The sequence below is a fragment of the Geotrypetes seraphini genome, chromosome 6 (genome assembly GCF_902459505.1).
Source record: "Geotrypetes seraphini chromosome 6, aGeoSer1.1, whole genome shotgun sequence".
Taxonomy (NCBI): domain Eukaryota; kingdom Metazoa; phylum Chordata; class Amphibia; order Gymnophiona; family Dermophiidae; genus Geotrypetes; species Geotrypetes seraphini.
Window position 1 is genome coordinate 51,334,426 of NC_047089.1, and position 13,662 is coordinate 51,348,087.

Below are 13,662 nucleotides of genomic sequence, written 5' to 3' on the forward strand. Positions count from 1 at the left end.
TCTAAGATAATAAAACCCTAAGTGCGCATGCACACTCCCACCTGCGTGTTTCATTTTCCGTGAGCTGTAGGGCCCCGCGGGCAAGAGTGCGCATGCGCGCTTCTACTCCCTCCCTCCCTCACTGTAACTTCGCCACCGTTGTGGCCCCCTCCTCCCCCCCGCGCACCCTTTCCCGGCGCACACAAGAATCTCTCTTTCACTCTCTCTCGGCGGATGTCGGCCGCTGCGGCCGAGCCCAGAGCCAATGTAGATGGCTGAAGCCTGGCTGGAGTAGGATGAGGAGGAGCTGCGAGAGCTCCGCAGAGGCAGGAGGTGATGGATTCGGGGGAGGAAGTGGGACATGGGAGAGATGTTGGACTCAAGTGAGGAAAGGAGAGAGAGACAGAGACAGATGGATAAGAAGGACAGAGGGGCTACTAGGGGGACCAGGAGAAATGGTAGGGGATAGGGAGAGAGAGACTTCAGGGAGTGTGGAGGGGGCAGGAGAGAGAGAGATGGTCTTGGGGGAAGGACAGAGGGGGACAGGAAAGGGAAAGATGGCAAAAGGGGTGAAACAGGGTCAGAGAGAGATGGTAGAGGGTGTGAAAGGGGAAAAGGGAGAGATGGAAATGGTAGGACCACTGCTGTTTTGGGGCACTGAGGGAGGAAAGGTTGGTACGTCAGGACTGCTGCTGCCGTCTCGGGTAAGTAAAGACCCTGTCAGGTGATAAATGCAATGGAGGATCTATGAGGGCCAAAAGGGTACAAAGGAAATGGTGAAAGGTGAGATGGTGAGACTGGGATCAGTGGGAGGCAGGGTCCGGGCATGATAGAGGCGGGGCCTGGGTGGGGTCAGGGTCAGGTTATAGGTGGGGCTATTCTAGCACCCGTTACTGTAACGAATGTAATGGGCTAAAACACTAGTATATTATATTTATATTAGTGAAAGTGACACTTAAAGAATGACACAATGACAAAGTTTGTGCTCATCCCCATGAACTCTGTCCCTGCCCTGTCTCCACGAACTCTGTCTGATCCCATCTGCACAAGCCTCGAATAGTTATCATTTTATATTGAAATCATTCCATTAAAGTATAAAAAGAAACAATATTCTATACAACTGTCATTTTAGAAATCACAAATACAGAACAAGGATTGACAAAACCTCACAAATATCCCCTCCACTATCGAGACAACTAAAGCTAAACGCTGCATAGAAAAATCTTGTTAACAGAATACTTCAGTCAAACACACACAGACTACAAATGCCAAAATCCATAATAGCTAAAGAAAATGAGAAACATAAATTAAACCAAAATCCTAAGAAGCCACACCTTACATGCAGTACAGCACCTTTATAGATATACTAGTTTTTTAGCCTGTTACATTAACGGGTGCTAGAATAGATGTGTAGACTTAGGCATTTCTTTTTCTTTATTTCTTTCTGTATGTATGTCTGTTTCTCTCTCCCTGCCCCCTTTTTTTCTTTCTCTCTGTCTCCCTGGCCCCCTGTCTGTCTTTCTTTCTTTCTTCCTGTCTGTCTGTCTTTCTTTCTGTCTCTCCCCCCCCCATCCAGCAGCACCCCTTCCCTACTCCCCCTGTCCAGCAATAGCCCTATTCCCTTTCTTTTACCTCCCCCCTGTCCAGCAACACCCCTTCCTTGCTTCCCCTGTCCAGCATTAGCCCTTCTCACTTCCTTTTACCTCCCCCGTGTCCAGCAGCACCCACTTCCTTGCTCCCCCATCCAGAAGTAGCCCTTTCTCCCTTCCTTTTACCTCCTCCTTGTCCAACAGCACCCAAAAGAGGCGCATAGTGTGGTCCAGAGCAGCGTGAGCAGAACGGAGGTGGAGCCCGGGGAGGGGCAGGGAGAGGAGGTGCTGCCCACAGACACACACTCAGCCAGAGCTCCTGCTCTCGCAGTGTGGCCGGGAGAGGAGGCAGCCAATGTTTTGCATGGAGCAGAGCCAGCAGCAGGGAACGGAGCCAGCAGCCGAGCTACAGTGAGTGAGCGCAGGATTGAAGCCCTGTCTCGGATGCACAGGATTTGTACTAATATTTTTCAATGGTACATAAGTATCTCTGTCCTTATAAAATAGGCACCATTCTGCCCTATTAACCTAGATATAGTTATAAAATCATATTCCATAGACCCTGGAGATTCTATTAATAGCCTCAATTGACTCCTGATCTTTAGAGGATAAGATCAAATATCGTGGGAAGGAGGGTACTGGTCAGTAAGCTCCTTGACATATGTTAAGTGCATGATTTCAGCACAGCAAAAGCATAAATTAAATCAGTTTAGGGAAACATGGGAGCCTAATAAGAAATGCCTATTTGGCGGGAAAATTAGATTCTACAGGGGGAGTATCATGACTAATAAGGGCAACCAGGGGAGGCTTATGAGTTTAAATAAGATACCCACTGTGGGAAGATTGGGGGGGAATAAGACAAACAAAGGCTACATTAGATACCAAGTTTATTAAGGCACAGAGAGAATGTCACTGTTAATAAGACACTGTTTGGTAATTGATCTAGAAAATATCTGCTTCTCATGGAAAAGTATATAGGAGCAATTTGTAGATTTTGCATTGTCATGGTAGAGTGAAGATAGTGTAGCAAATGTGGTTTAAGACATAAATAAAAATAATTATATAGGTTCCTTATGTAGATAAAACTCTATAAAATTATGCCCCCCCTTCACACACTTGTGGTGTACCACAAACCCCTAGTAGATATTATGTTATCTGACCTGGTCTCCTTGACTTCATATAGCTTAAATATACATGTTTGTTTTTTGTTATTTCTGTTTTGCTACTTGCCTAACAAACTAGTGCTCAGCAAAAATCTTAAGATTATTTTAAATGTAGACTGAAATCCACTTTTATATTCTTTCACAGTTTTTCACATAACATTTAGGTATAAAACATTTAGCATATGCAAATGGAAGGTATGTAGGTCAAATTTCATACATAGTGCATTAACATCCATTTCCTAAATATTGCATTGGTCCTATTTTCCTTTGTGTCCATCTTGGCCAAAATTGCTAGTTGTTGGATTTTTGTGTATTCCTACAGAATCAGAATAAATATCTTAAATTGTGATAGGTTCTTATTTATGCAAGTGGTGTCTGCCTCTAAGTTGCTAATATGTTATCTGTTTTATCTCATATACAGATTCTTATATAAAACATGGTATAAAATTAGATCAGTTTAGATCAAAGAAATTAAATGGTTCATGCTCAATGATAGCATCAAGTAATATTTTAGTGCTTTGAATTTTTCTTTTCTGTAACATGGTTTTTATTCTTTCATAATAGAGCTGGAGAACAATGAAGAGGGGGTCTCTTGTGATTTAGATCTCTTTGAGAATGGATTATCCTGTGCAACTAGCTTGGCCTGGAAGAAGAACATACCAAATGCCGTGGATGATGGTGATGTGCATCAGATCATATCAGATGTATTAGAAGGAGATGAGGATCTTTCACAGTTTTTCACTAGTGGTAATCCTGCAAGTTTAAGAGAAGTGAAAAATGCTAGCAAAGTTAGAAAAGACAGTGATGATAAAGCATCTCAAGAACCTTTCAGTGTGTCAGAGCAAGGTAACAAAGATGTATGTTCCAACAAGATGAAATCACAATTGGATCCTTCTGGTAAAAGTTTATCACAAGAAAATGCTACAGAAAATGTTATACAACATGAGGTCACAGAAAACAAAACTGACAGGGAACTTATACAAACTTCTTTAACCTCGGAATGGTCGCAACTAAACCTGTCTTGTTTGGACATAACTCAGGCAGAGGAAATGTTCAAATGTATTCCTTCTTCATCAATCAATGTGTATAGCAGGAAAACAGAAAAAATTGTAGTTACAACGAAAGACTGTCCTAATATAAGTACTTTGGAAGTGTTTAGTAAAGTAGAATCTGGTTCAGCAGAATTGATAAAAATATTAAACATAAACACTTCAGAAATTGAGATTTCAGAAACTGAGAATGAAACAAAATCTGAGCTACTAAAAAATGTGACATTGTGTTTGGATCATCAAAATTCCACACCTATGAAAAAACAAATGTCCAAAATGAGTTTAGACAAGAATTATGTGGGCAGTGCTAATAAATGTTTGAAAAAAACCTATGTCCATGAACATGGTTTTAATACCTTGGAGAACAGCAAAATCTCAGGGAGCTACACTATATATAGTGATTCTGTCCCACTTTCATGCAATAATGATGTCCATGGAGTAACATGGCCAAGAAAAGCTAAAAACACTGCAGGATCAAGTCTGAAAGGAAAGGACATGCTATTTAGTTTCAAAAAACAGCCTAAAAGATTTATTTATTGTGTAGATGACTCTTCTAGTCTTCATAAAGGAAACAATTCCAAGGGTCTGTGGCCCTCTACTTATTGTGCACTGTCACATTCAAGATGTACATCTTATTCTACAAACATTCCTGATGTAAAGAACTGTGGTCAAGGTAATTTACTGTGGTGTGGGGGGGTTGGGTTTTTTGTTTGTTTTTTTAATATTCACATATAATTTCCTATTTCAAATTCTATTCTATTCTTATTTATATTACGCACTATTTATATTCTGCACTATTCTCATAATAGATTTTAGGCGGATAACAACAATTTAAAAATATTGTGTCTAAACAAAATTATTCATTTAATAATCATTAAAAATAAAAAGCTTTTAACTATTTTCTAAAGATATAATAAGAAACTTTTCTTAGTGCAGTTAGAAGATCATTCCAAAGCTTTGTTTATCAAAGATTTCAAACGACTATGAACTTATAGAATAGCTAAGCCTCAATAGCTGTTTATACTGGGAAAGCATATTTAAAATGCTTATCAGTAAATTTAGAAGGTATTCATTGCACTAGAATTGCAGAATGTAATAAATTGCTATCATATAAAGTAAATATGCTAATTGAAGCATGAGACTATAAACTTGGTGTATAGTTTGTGCTCAATGCACAGTAGCATCAAATGTTTAATAGCAACAGAATATGATGGCAGATAACTACCATGGAAGCCATCTAATGTATTTTATACCCTTCATTATAAAATATCAAACCCAACCCAGTTTCCACCTTCAACCTTGCAGTTTCACTGCAACAAAGGATCCTCTGTACTTGTCTCAGGCTAGATAAGTTATTACTGTCAGTACATGCTAATACTATTAATGTATGTTTTTGGTAAAGGGACTATTAATGCTGTTGAGGCACACATGGCAGGCTTTTCAGGTGTTGAGGCACACATGGCAGGCTTTTCAGTACATTTAGCACTGAGTTTCTTCTACTGCCTATATTTGAGAGAGCTCGTTCATGTGTTCATTATGTATTCTATAAATCTTTTGCTCTTCAGCCTTGTATCATGACTTTCTTCTAAACCTTTCTTCGTACCAAAAATTATTTGCCCATTGTGTGTTTACAACCTTTAAAATCTGAATTTCCTTATCCTGCCAGATAACATTGCTGCTATAAGGAGTGGTGCAGCTCTGGAACTTGCCAGAGTATTCTTAGTTTCCAACAGATGATGGCATATACTGGATTAGTGCAGTAGGCTCATGAATTATTTTGAGTGGGGGAGGAGGGCTAGTCTGTGGTTGAACTTGACTGAGCTCCCAGGACAGTGGTATATGGAGTTAGTCCTGTCCGCAAATCTGTCCTTTCCTGGTTTGTCTTCTATCTCTCCCATTGCACCTTTAGTGTATGTGTTGGTAGGTCCTCTTCTGCTGCTAACCCACTAGCGGTTGGCGTATCCCAGGGTACCAAGTGTCGATGATTCGGAAGAAGGTATCCCGAGAAGATACTGAGTAGGAAAAATGCTGGGAAGACACAATGGGCAAAAAACAAGAGTTGACAGATCAAGAAGATGATAAGGAGAATGTAGCACAGGGAGAAGACACAACGGACAAAAACCAAGAGTTGACAGTTCAAGAAGAGGATGATAAGAAGAATGTAGCACAAGAAAAGAAAATGAGGACAACAAAATACCAGGACTTAAATTGCATGTACACTAATGCAAGGAGCCTAAGGAACAAAATGGGAGAATTAGAAGTCATTTCCAAAAAACAGAACCTAGACATCATTGGGGTCTCTGAAACATGGTGGAATGAAGAGAACAAATGGGAAATAGCACTGCCAGGGTACAAACTATCACGAAGACAGGTCAGGTCAGAAAAGAGGAGGAATAGCCCTATACATAAAGGAAAGCATACACTCAACTAAAGTGGACACAATGGCGACAACCAACAAATTGGAATCACTATGGGTGAAAATAACAGGAAGGAATGGACCCGAGATAAAGATGGGCCTGTACTATCGTCCACCTGGGCAAACCAAAGCAAACGATGAAGAAATGAAAGTCGAGATGAGGCGAGAATGCAAAAGCAGTAACATGATTGTTATGGGAGACTTCAACTATCCCGGGATAGACTGGAGTCTTGGAAACTCAAAATGCGCTAGGGAGACCGGATTCCTGGAGGCTATACAGGACTTCATGGAGCAGCTTGTCAGAAAACCGACGAGAGGGAATTCTACTCTGGACCTAATCCTCAATGGGCTAAGAGGACTTGCAAAGGAAGTGGAAATAGTGGGACCGTTGGGAAATAGCGATCACAACATGATCAAGTTCAAAGTTGAAGTAGGAATATCGAAGGGGAAAAGAACCACAGCGACAACTTTTAACTTCAAGAAAGGAAACTACGAAGCAATGAGAGTAATGGTAAGAAAGAAACTTAGGAACAGCTCAAAGAAATCGCAGACTGTAGAGCAAGCCTGGTCCTTATTTAAGGACACAGTGAGCAAAGCGCAAAATCTGTATATCCCCAGATTTAGAAAAGGATGTAAAAAGAACCGAACAAAAGACCTAGCGTGGATAACTAAAGAAGTGAAGAAAGCGATAGGAGACAAGAAACATTCATTCCGGAAATGGAAAAAGGACAAAACCGGGGAAAACTGGAAAGAGCACAGGAAGCATCAAAAAGAATGTCACCGCGTGGTTAGAAGAGCAAAAAAAGAGTATGAAGAAAGGCTAGCCAGGTTCTTCAGATATGTTAAAGGAAAGCAGCCGGCAAGGGAGGAGGTGGGACCGCTGGATGACGGAGATAGGAAAGGAGTGGTGAAGGAGGAAAAAGAAGTGGCGGATAGACTAAACATGTTCTTTTCGTCAGTATTTACAAAAGAGGACACATCCAATGTGCCAGAACCTGAAAAAAAATCTTCAAAGGAGAACAAGCGGGAAAATTAATATCCATGGAGGTAAGCCTTGAAGACATACACAAACAGACAGATAGATTAAAAACTGACAAATCTCCGGGCCCGGACGGAATCCACCCTAGACCTACAGACCGGTGAGTCTCGCATCAATAGTATGCAAACTCATGGAAACACTAATCAAACGTAAATTAGATGCAATTTTGGATGAGGAGAATCTACGGGATCCCAGTCAACACGGATTCACCAAGGGTAGGTCCTGCCAATCCAATCTCATCAGCTTCTTTGACTGGGTAACAAAACAGCTAGACTTGAGAGAATCCGTGGACGTCGTATACCTAAATTTCAGCAAAGCTTTCGATAGTGTCCCGCATCACAGGCTGTTGAGCAAGATGAAATCATTGGGGCTGGGAGAAACACTAACTACATGGGTCAAAGACTGAGTGGCAGACTTCAGAGGGTGGTAGTTAACGGTACCCTCTCTAAAACATCGGAGGTGACCAGTGGAGTACCGCAAGGCTCAGTCTTGGGCCCGCTCCTTTTCAACATATTCATAGGGGCCCTAACTCAGGGGCTTCAAGGTAAGATAATGTTATTCGCTGACGATGCCAAACTATGCAATATAGTGAGAGACGGCAATTCACCCGATAGTATGACACAGGACCTACATTTGTTGGAGCTTTGGTCCTCGACCTAGCAGCTGGGCTTCAACGCTAAGAAATGCAAGATCATGCACCTCGGCAGAAGAAATCCGTGCAGAACTTACACCTTGAATGGTGAGACCTTAGCTAGAACTTCAACAGAACGAGACTTGGAAGTGATCATCAGCGCAGACATGAAAACTGCTGATCATGTGGAGAAGGCTTCATCTAAGGCAAGACGGTTGTTAGGTTGCATCCGCAGGAGTTTCGTCAGCCGGAAGCCTGAAGTCATAATGCCATTATACAGAACCATGGTGAGACCTCATTTGGAATACTGTGTGCAATTCTGGAGGCCACACTACCGAAAAGATGTGCTGAGAGTAGAGTCGGTGCAATGGATGGCCACCAGGATGGTCTTGGGGCTCAAGGATCTATCGTACGAGGAAAGGCTGAAAAATTTGCGGCTGTACTCACTCGAGGAATGTAGGGAGAGAGGAGACATGATTGAGACGTTTAAGTATATTACCGGTCATATCGAGATGGAAGAAGAGATTCTCTTTCTCAAAGGACCCTCAGCCACAAGAGGGCATCCGCTCAAACTCAGGGGCGGGAAATTTCATGGTGACACCAGGAAATATTTCTTTACCGAGAGAGTGGTTGATCCTTGGAACGAGCTCCCGGTGCAGGTGATCGAGGCAAACAGCGTGCAAGAATTTAAGAGCAAATGGGATGCCCATGTGGGATCCCTTAGAGGGTTAAGCCAAGGGAACCTGTCACCAGGAGTAGGATCCCTAGGATAGTAGACTTGGGGGTGGGTCAGTAGAGTGGACAGACCTGATGGGCTATGGCCATTATCTGCCGTCATCTTCTATGTTTCTATGAAAGAACTAAAGGAGGAAATAGCGGAACTACTACAGTAGGTTTGTAATCTAACCCTGAAAACAGGCATGATCCCGGAAGATTGGAAGATAGCTAATGTTATGCCCATCTTTAAAAAAAAGGATCGAGAGACGACCCAGGGAATTACAGACCAGTAAGTTTGACTTCAGTTCCGGGGAAGATGGCGGAAGCGCTGATAAAAGACAGCATCAATGAGCATCTAGAAAGGACTAAACTGATGAAAACAAGCCAACATGGATTCTGCAAAGGAAGATCATGCCTAATGAACTTATTGCACTTCTTCGAAGGAATTAACAAACAAATGGACAAAGGGGACCCCATAGACATCGTATACTTAGATTTCCAAAAAGCCTTTGACAATTTCCAAGATATCCCATGAACGCCTACTATGGAAACTGAAGGACCATGGGATGGAAGGAGACGTACATAGATGGATCAAAAATTGGTTGGCAGGTAGAGAGCAAAGGGTAGGAGTGAAGGGCCACTACTCGGACTGGAGGAGGGTCACGAGTAGTGTTCCGCAGGGGTCGGTACTTGGACCGCTGCTGTTCAATATATTTATAAACGATCTAGAAAAAGGGACGAAGTGCGAAATAATAAAATTCGCAGACAACACCAAACTATTTAGTGGAGTAGGAACAAAAGAGGACTGTGAAGACTTATAAAGGGACCTGAACAAACTAGAATTGTGGGTGACGAGATGGCAGATGAAGTTTAATGTAGAGAAATGTAAAGTCTTGCATGTAGGAAACAGAAACCCGAAGTACAGCTATATGATGGGAGGGCTGGTAATGAGTGAAATTACCCTAGAGAAGGACTTGGGGGTAATAGTGGACAAGACAATGAAGCCGTCGGCACAGTGCGCAGCGGCCTCTAAGAAGGCGAATAGAATGCTAGGTATTATCAAGAAAGGTATTACAGCCAGAACGAAAGAGGTTATCCTGCCATTGTATCGGGTGATGGTGCGCCCACATCGGTTCATAGACAACCCTGCGAAAGACAAAGGCGCGCGCCGACAACTGAGCGCAAGACGGAGGCGCGTGCTGAAGAAAATTACAGTTTTTAGGGGCTCCGACAGGGGTTTTTGTTGGGGAGCCCCCCCAGTTTACTTAATAGAGATCGCGCCGGCGTTGTGGGGGTTTGGGGGGTTGTAACCCTCCACATTTTACTGTAAACTTAACTTTTTCCCTAAAAACAGGGGAAAAGTGAAGTTTTCAGTAAAATGTGGGGGGTTACAAACCCCCACAATGCTCCCACAACGCGGCGCGATCTCTATTAAGTAAAGTGGGGGGGTTCCCCCTACGCCCCCCATCAGAGCCCTAAAAACAGTAATTTTCAGCGGCGCGCGCCTACGCGCTGCGCTCAATTATCTGCGCGCGCCTTTGTCCAAGCGCGCTTTTGACCTGCCACCGCCCACATCTGTTGTACTGCGTCCAATATTGGTCGCCATACCTTAAGAAGGATATGGCGTTACTCGAGAGAGTTCAGAAAAGGGCGACGCGATTGATAAAAGGTATGGAAAACCTTACATATGCTGAAAGATTAGAGAAACTGGGACTCTTTTCCCTGGAAAAGCGGAGACTTAGAGGGGACATGATAGAGACTTACAAGATCATGAAAGGCATAGATAAAGTGGAGAGGGACAGATTCTTCAAACTTTCGAAAACTACAAGAACAAGATGGCATTAAGTGGGGTCAGATTCAGAACCAATGCTAGGAAGTTCTTCTTCACCCAGAGGATGGTGGACACCTGGAATGCGCTTCCAGAGGGTGTGATAGGACATAGTACGGTATTGGGGTTCAAGAAGGGGTTGGTTGATTTCCTGAAAGAAAGGGGGATAGAAGGGTATAGATAGAGGATTACTATACAGGTCCTCGACCTGATGGGCCGCCGCGTGAGCGGACTGCTGGGCACGATGGACCTCTGGTCTGACCCAGCAGAGGCACTTCTTATGTTCTTATGTTGTCTTAGGACTTCTTCTCTTCTCTCTCTATATATCTCTTTCATCGGTGCCCTGATCTCCTCCCATGACTTCCAGTATCACCTATATGCTGATGACTCCCAGATCTACATCTCTACATCCGAAATTTCACCTAAAGTCCAAAAAAAAGTCTCTGCCTGTTTGGGTGACATTGCTTCCTGGATGTCTTGATGTCTTCTGAAACTAAACATGTCCAAGACTGAGCTGCTTCTCTTTCCTCCTAAACCCTCTGCTCCTCCTCCTCCATTCTCCATCTCAGTAAATAATACTGTCATCATTCCAGTCTCCTGTGGTCGCAACTTTGGAGTTGTCTTCAATTCTGACCTCTCATTTTCTACATACATCCAACAATAAGGCCTGTTGCTTCTATCTCCACAATATCACCAAAATTTGCCCCTTCTTTTCTGAGCACATTACCCGGACTCTCCTTGTCCACACTCTCATAATCTTATGCTTAGATTACTTCAATCTACTTCTGACTGGTCTCCCACAGTGCCACCTCACCCACCTGCAATCTGTGCAAAACTCGTTGCATGACTCATCTCCTACCAATCTTGCTACACTCATGTCACACCTCTCCTTAAATCACTTCACTGGCTCCCTATCCGCCGTCGCATACAGTTCAGGCTCCTATTGCTGACCTACAAGTGTGTTCATTCTGCTGCCCTTCAATATCTCTCCAATCTTCCTTCTCCTTATACACCTCTCATAGATCTCTGTTCCTCAGATAAGCTGCCCTTAGCTATACCATCTACAGCAATAGTGAGAAAATATGAGTGGGATTTTGAAAAGGTCCAAAAATGTCATTCTTAATTTTTCTTTTTTTAGCAAGATGTCAGCTTAAAGCTAATTGAAAAATTTATTAAGTTAGTACAATAAAAAGACATTACCTTGGAGAGCTGCATGGGTACGGGGCCAACAGGGAATCCACGGGGTTCTCCCCTAGGTCTGTGGGGATGAAGGTACCTTGAGGGGCTCTTAAGAGTGTTACCTTGCTAATGCCTCCTTTTTCCTGCCCTCCAGCCATACTCGCTCCTCCAACATCAGAGGGAAGGCTTCTGAGTCAGCTACATGCAGCCTGTAGGAATCGCTGGCCATGGCCCTGCGAAGAAGCGAGTAAGGCAGGAAGGAGGTGGCCCACCTGGAAGCCCTGACTTGTACACACTCATAGGAGGGGGGGCGCAAGTTCTTGGGCCACAGAAGAGAAAGGGACAGAGAGGGGGCATGAACTTGGGACATGGGAGAGAGGGAGTGTGCTTGGACATGGGAGAGAGGAAGGGGGCATGAACTTAGGACATAGGAGGGAGGGAGGGAAAGAGATGTTGAGGTGGGGGAAGAAATAGAAATACTAATGTTGGGCATGGGTGTATTAGTAAGGGAAGGAGAGATAATGCACATGGGGAAAATCTAGGTAATCCTTAGAAGTGGGGTAGTACATTTTAATAAACTTGGAAAAAGGAGAATTGTTGGGCATTGGGAGGGAGAGGAGTGAGGTAGAGACGCATGGGAAAGAGAAAGATGAGAGGGAGAAATATTGGATATGGTGTTGGAGAGGGAACAGTGGGACAAATTGAAACATGTAAGAGGGAGGAATGTTGGACATGGTGGTGGAGGGAATGGATGGAGAGATGGGGCATGGTGCTGGAGAGGGGTGAGAGAAGGAGAAATGTTGGGCAAGGGATTGGTGGGCAAGGACAAAAGATGCTGCACGTGGTCCAGGGGATGAGAGAGAGAGAAATGTTGGATGTGGTAGTAGAGAGGGTGGGAGAAACACCCTGGATCCCTCTCTTTCTCTTTCCCCACTCCCTTTGCAGCAAGGGAGGGAATGAGAGAAAGAGAGATGGTGGACAGTGTGAGAGAGAGGAACATATATTGCACATATGGGTGGAGGAGAGAGGAAGAAATGCTGTGCAGGAGAGGGAAGGGGGAAAAGAGGGAAAATGATCCAGGATACAAGGGAGCGAGGATGCTGTACAGTGGGAGGGAGGGAAGAGATAAATGCTGGACCATGGTAGGAGGAACAATGGACAGCAGCTACTTGAAGAATTTGCAGAAGATAGGAAAGTGGAAAAAAGAGAAACTGGATCCAACTTGATGGAAAAATAAATCTCCAGACAACAAAGGGTTTTTTTGTGGGGGGGTTAAAAAGGAATTTATTGACTGAAATATGTTAGCTTTGGGAAATGTATGTGACTGGTGAGGAGCCCATTCCACCGCCTGCTGAGGACCTCTTCCAAAGGTGGTCAGACCTCCCCTCTACAAAGTGTAGCAGTCACTGGAAGCATCCCTGAGGTCCCAGCATCTGTGACTTGGGGACGCTGCTTCTGCCTGCCAAGCTTGGCAAAAGGGACCCTCTATCACCTTTAGAGGAAATCCTCAGCTGACATAGCTTGAGGGTTCTCATCAGCTAGAGTATTTATATTTTATATTTACATTAGAGGTGCTTATAGAGACCTGTTTACAAAGTTTGTATTCTTCCCAATTAATATTTCCAAATGAATAAAGTGTTTTTGCTTATTTGTAAATGGGTCTCTATCAGAACCTTTAATTCAGTAGCATAATTAAATGAAATAATTACGTTTTAAGTTTATGTGGACGGAAGAGATTATTTGCGGTGATGGATTTGATTTCCAGCGGGGACAAGTTTGATGTCTGTCCCTGTGCAACACTATACAGTACCTTTTTTTTTCCTGTATGCAGAAATCCCAGCTGCATTAGTAGTATGTGCAGGGAAAGCTGGGAGTGAATTTTTAATAGGCAGAATAGGAAACCACTCATGGGCAGCTGTTTCAGTCATGCAAAGAGGAGACAGCTGGTTGTTCACATGCCTAAGGACTGCCATTTGCTCTTGAAGATAGCAAAGAAGCAGTATTTGGAACCAGGTGAAGCCATGATTACTATAGAACAGGGGTGGGCAATTCCAGTCCTCGAGAACCACAGG

At 43.4% G+C, this 13,662-nt stretch overlaps 1 protein-coding gene and 1 long non-coding RNA gene across 10 annotated transcripts in view; one reads left to right on the forward strand and one right to left on the reverse strand.

Moving 5' to 3' along the window:
• Positions 1-1,794, reverse strand: part of LOC117362285 — a 35,468-nt gene extending 33,674 nt beyond the window's left edge. The window contains exon 1 of the long non-coding RNA XR_004539862.1: positions 1,755-1,794. This is a non-coding gene — a long non-coding RNA (uncharacterized LOC117362285). The remainder of the gene's footprint in view (positions 1-1,754) is intronic.
• Positions 1-13,662, forward strand: part of BRCA2 (BRCA2 DNA repair associated) — a 105,407-nt gene that overhangs the window by 25,804 nt on the left and 65,941 nt on the right. For 7 of the 9 annotated variants that reach the window (XM_033948447.1, XM_033948450.1, XM_033948452.1 and 4 more), the window contains one exon: positions 3,296-4,453. In XM_033948447.1, coding sequence (XP_033804338.1) covers positions 3,296-4,453 — 1,158 coding nt within the window. The remainder of the gene's footprint in view (positions 1-3,295; positions 4,454-13,662) is intronic. The other 2 variants (XM_033948454.1, XM_033948455.1) reach the window with 2 other exon arrangements.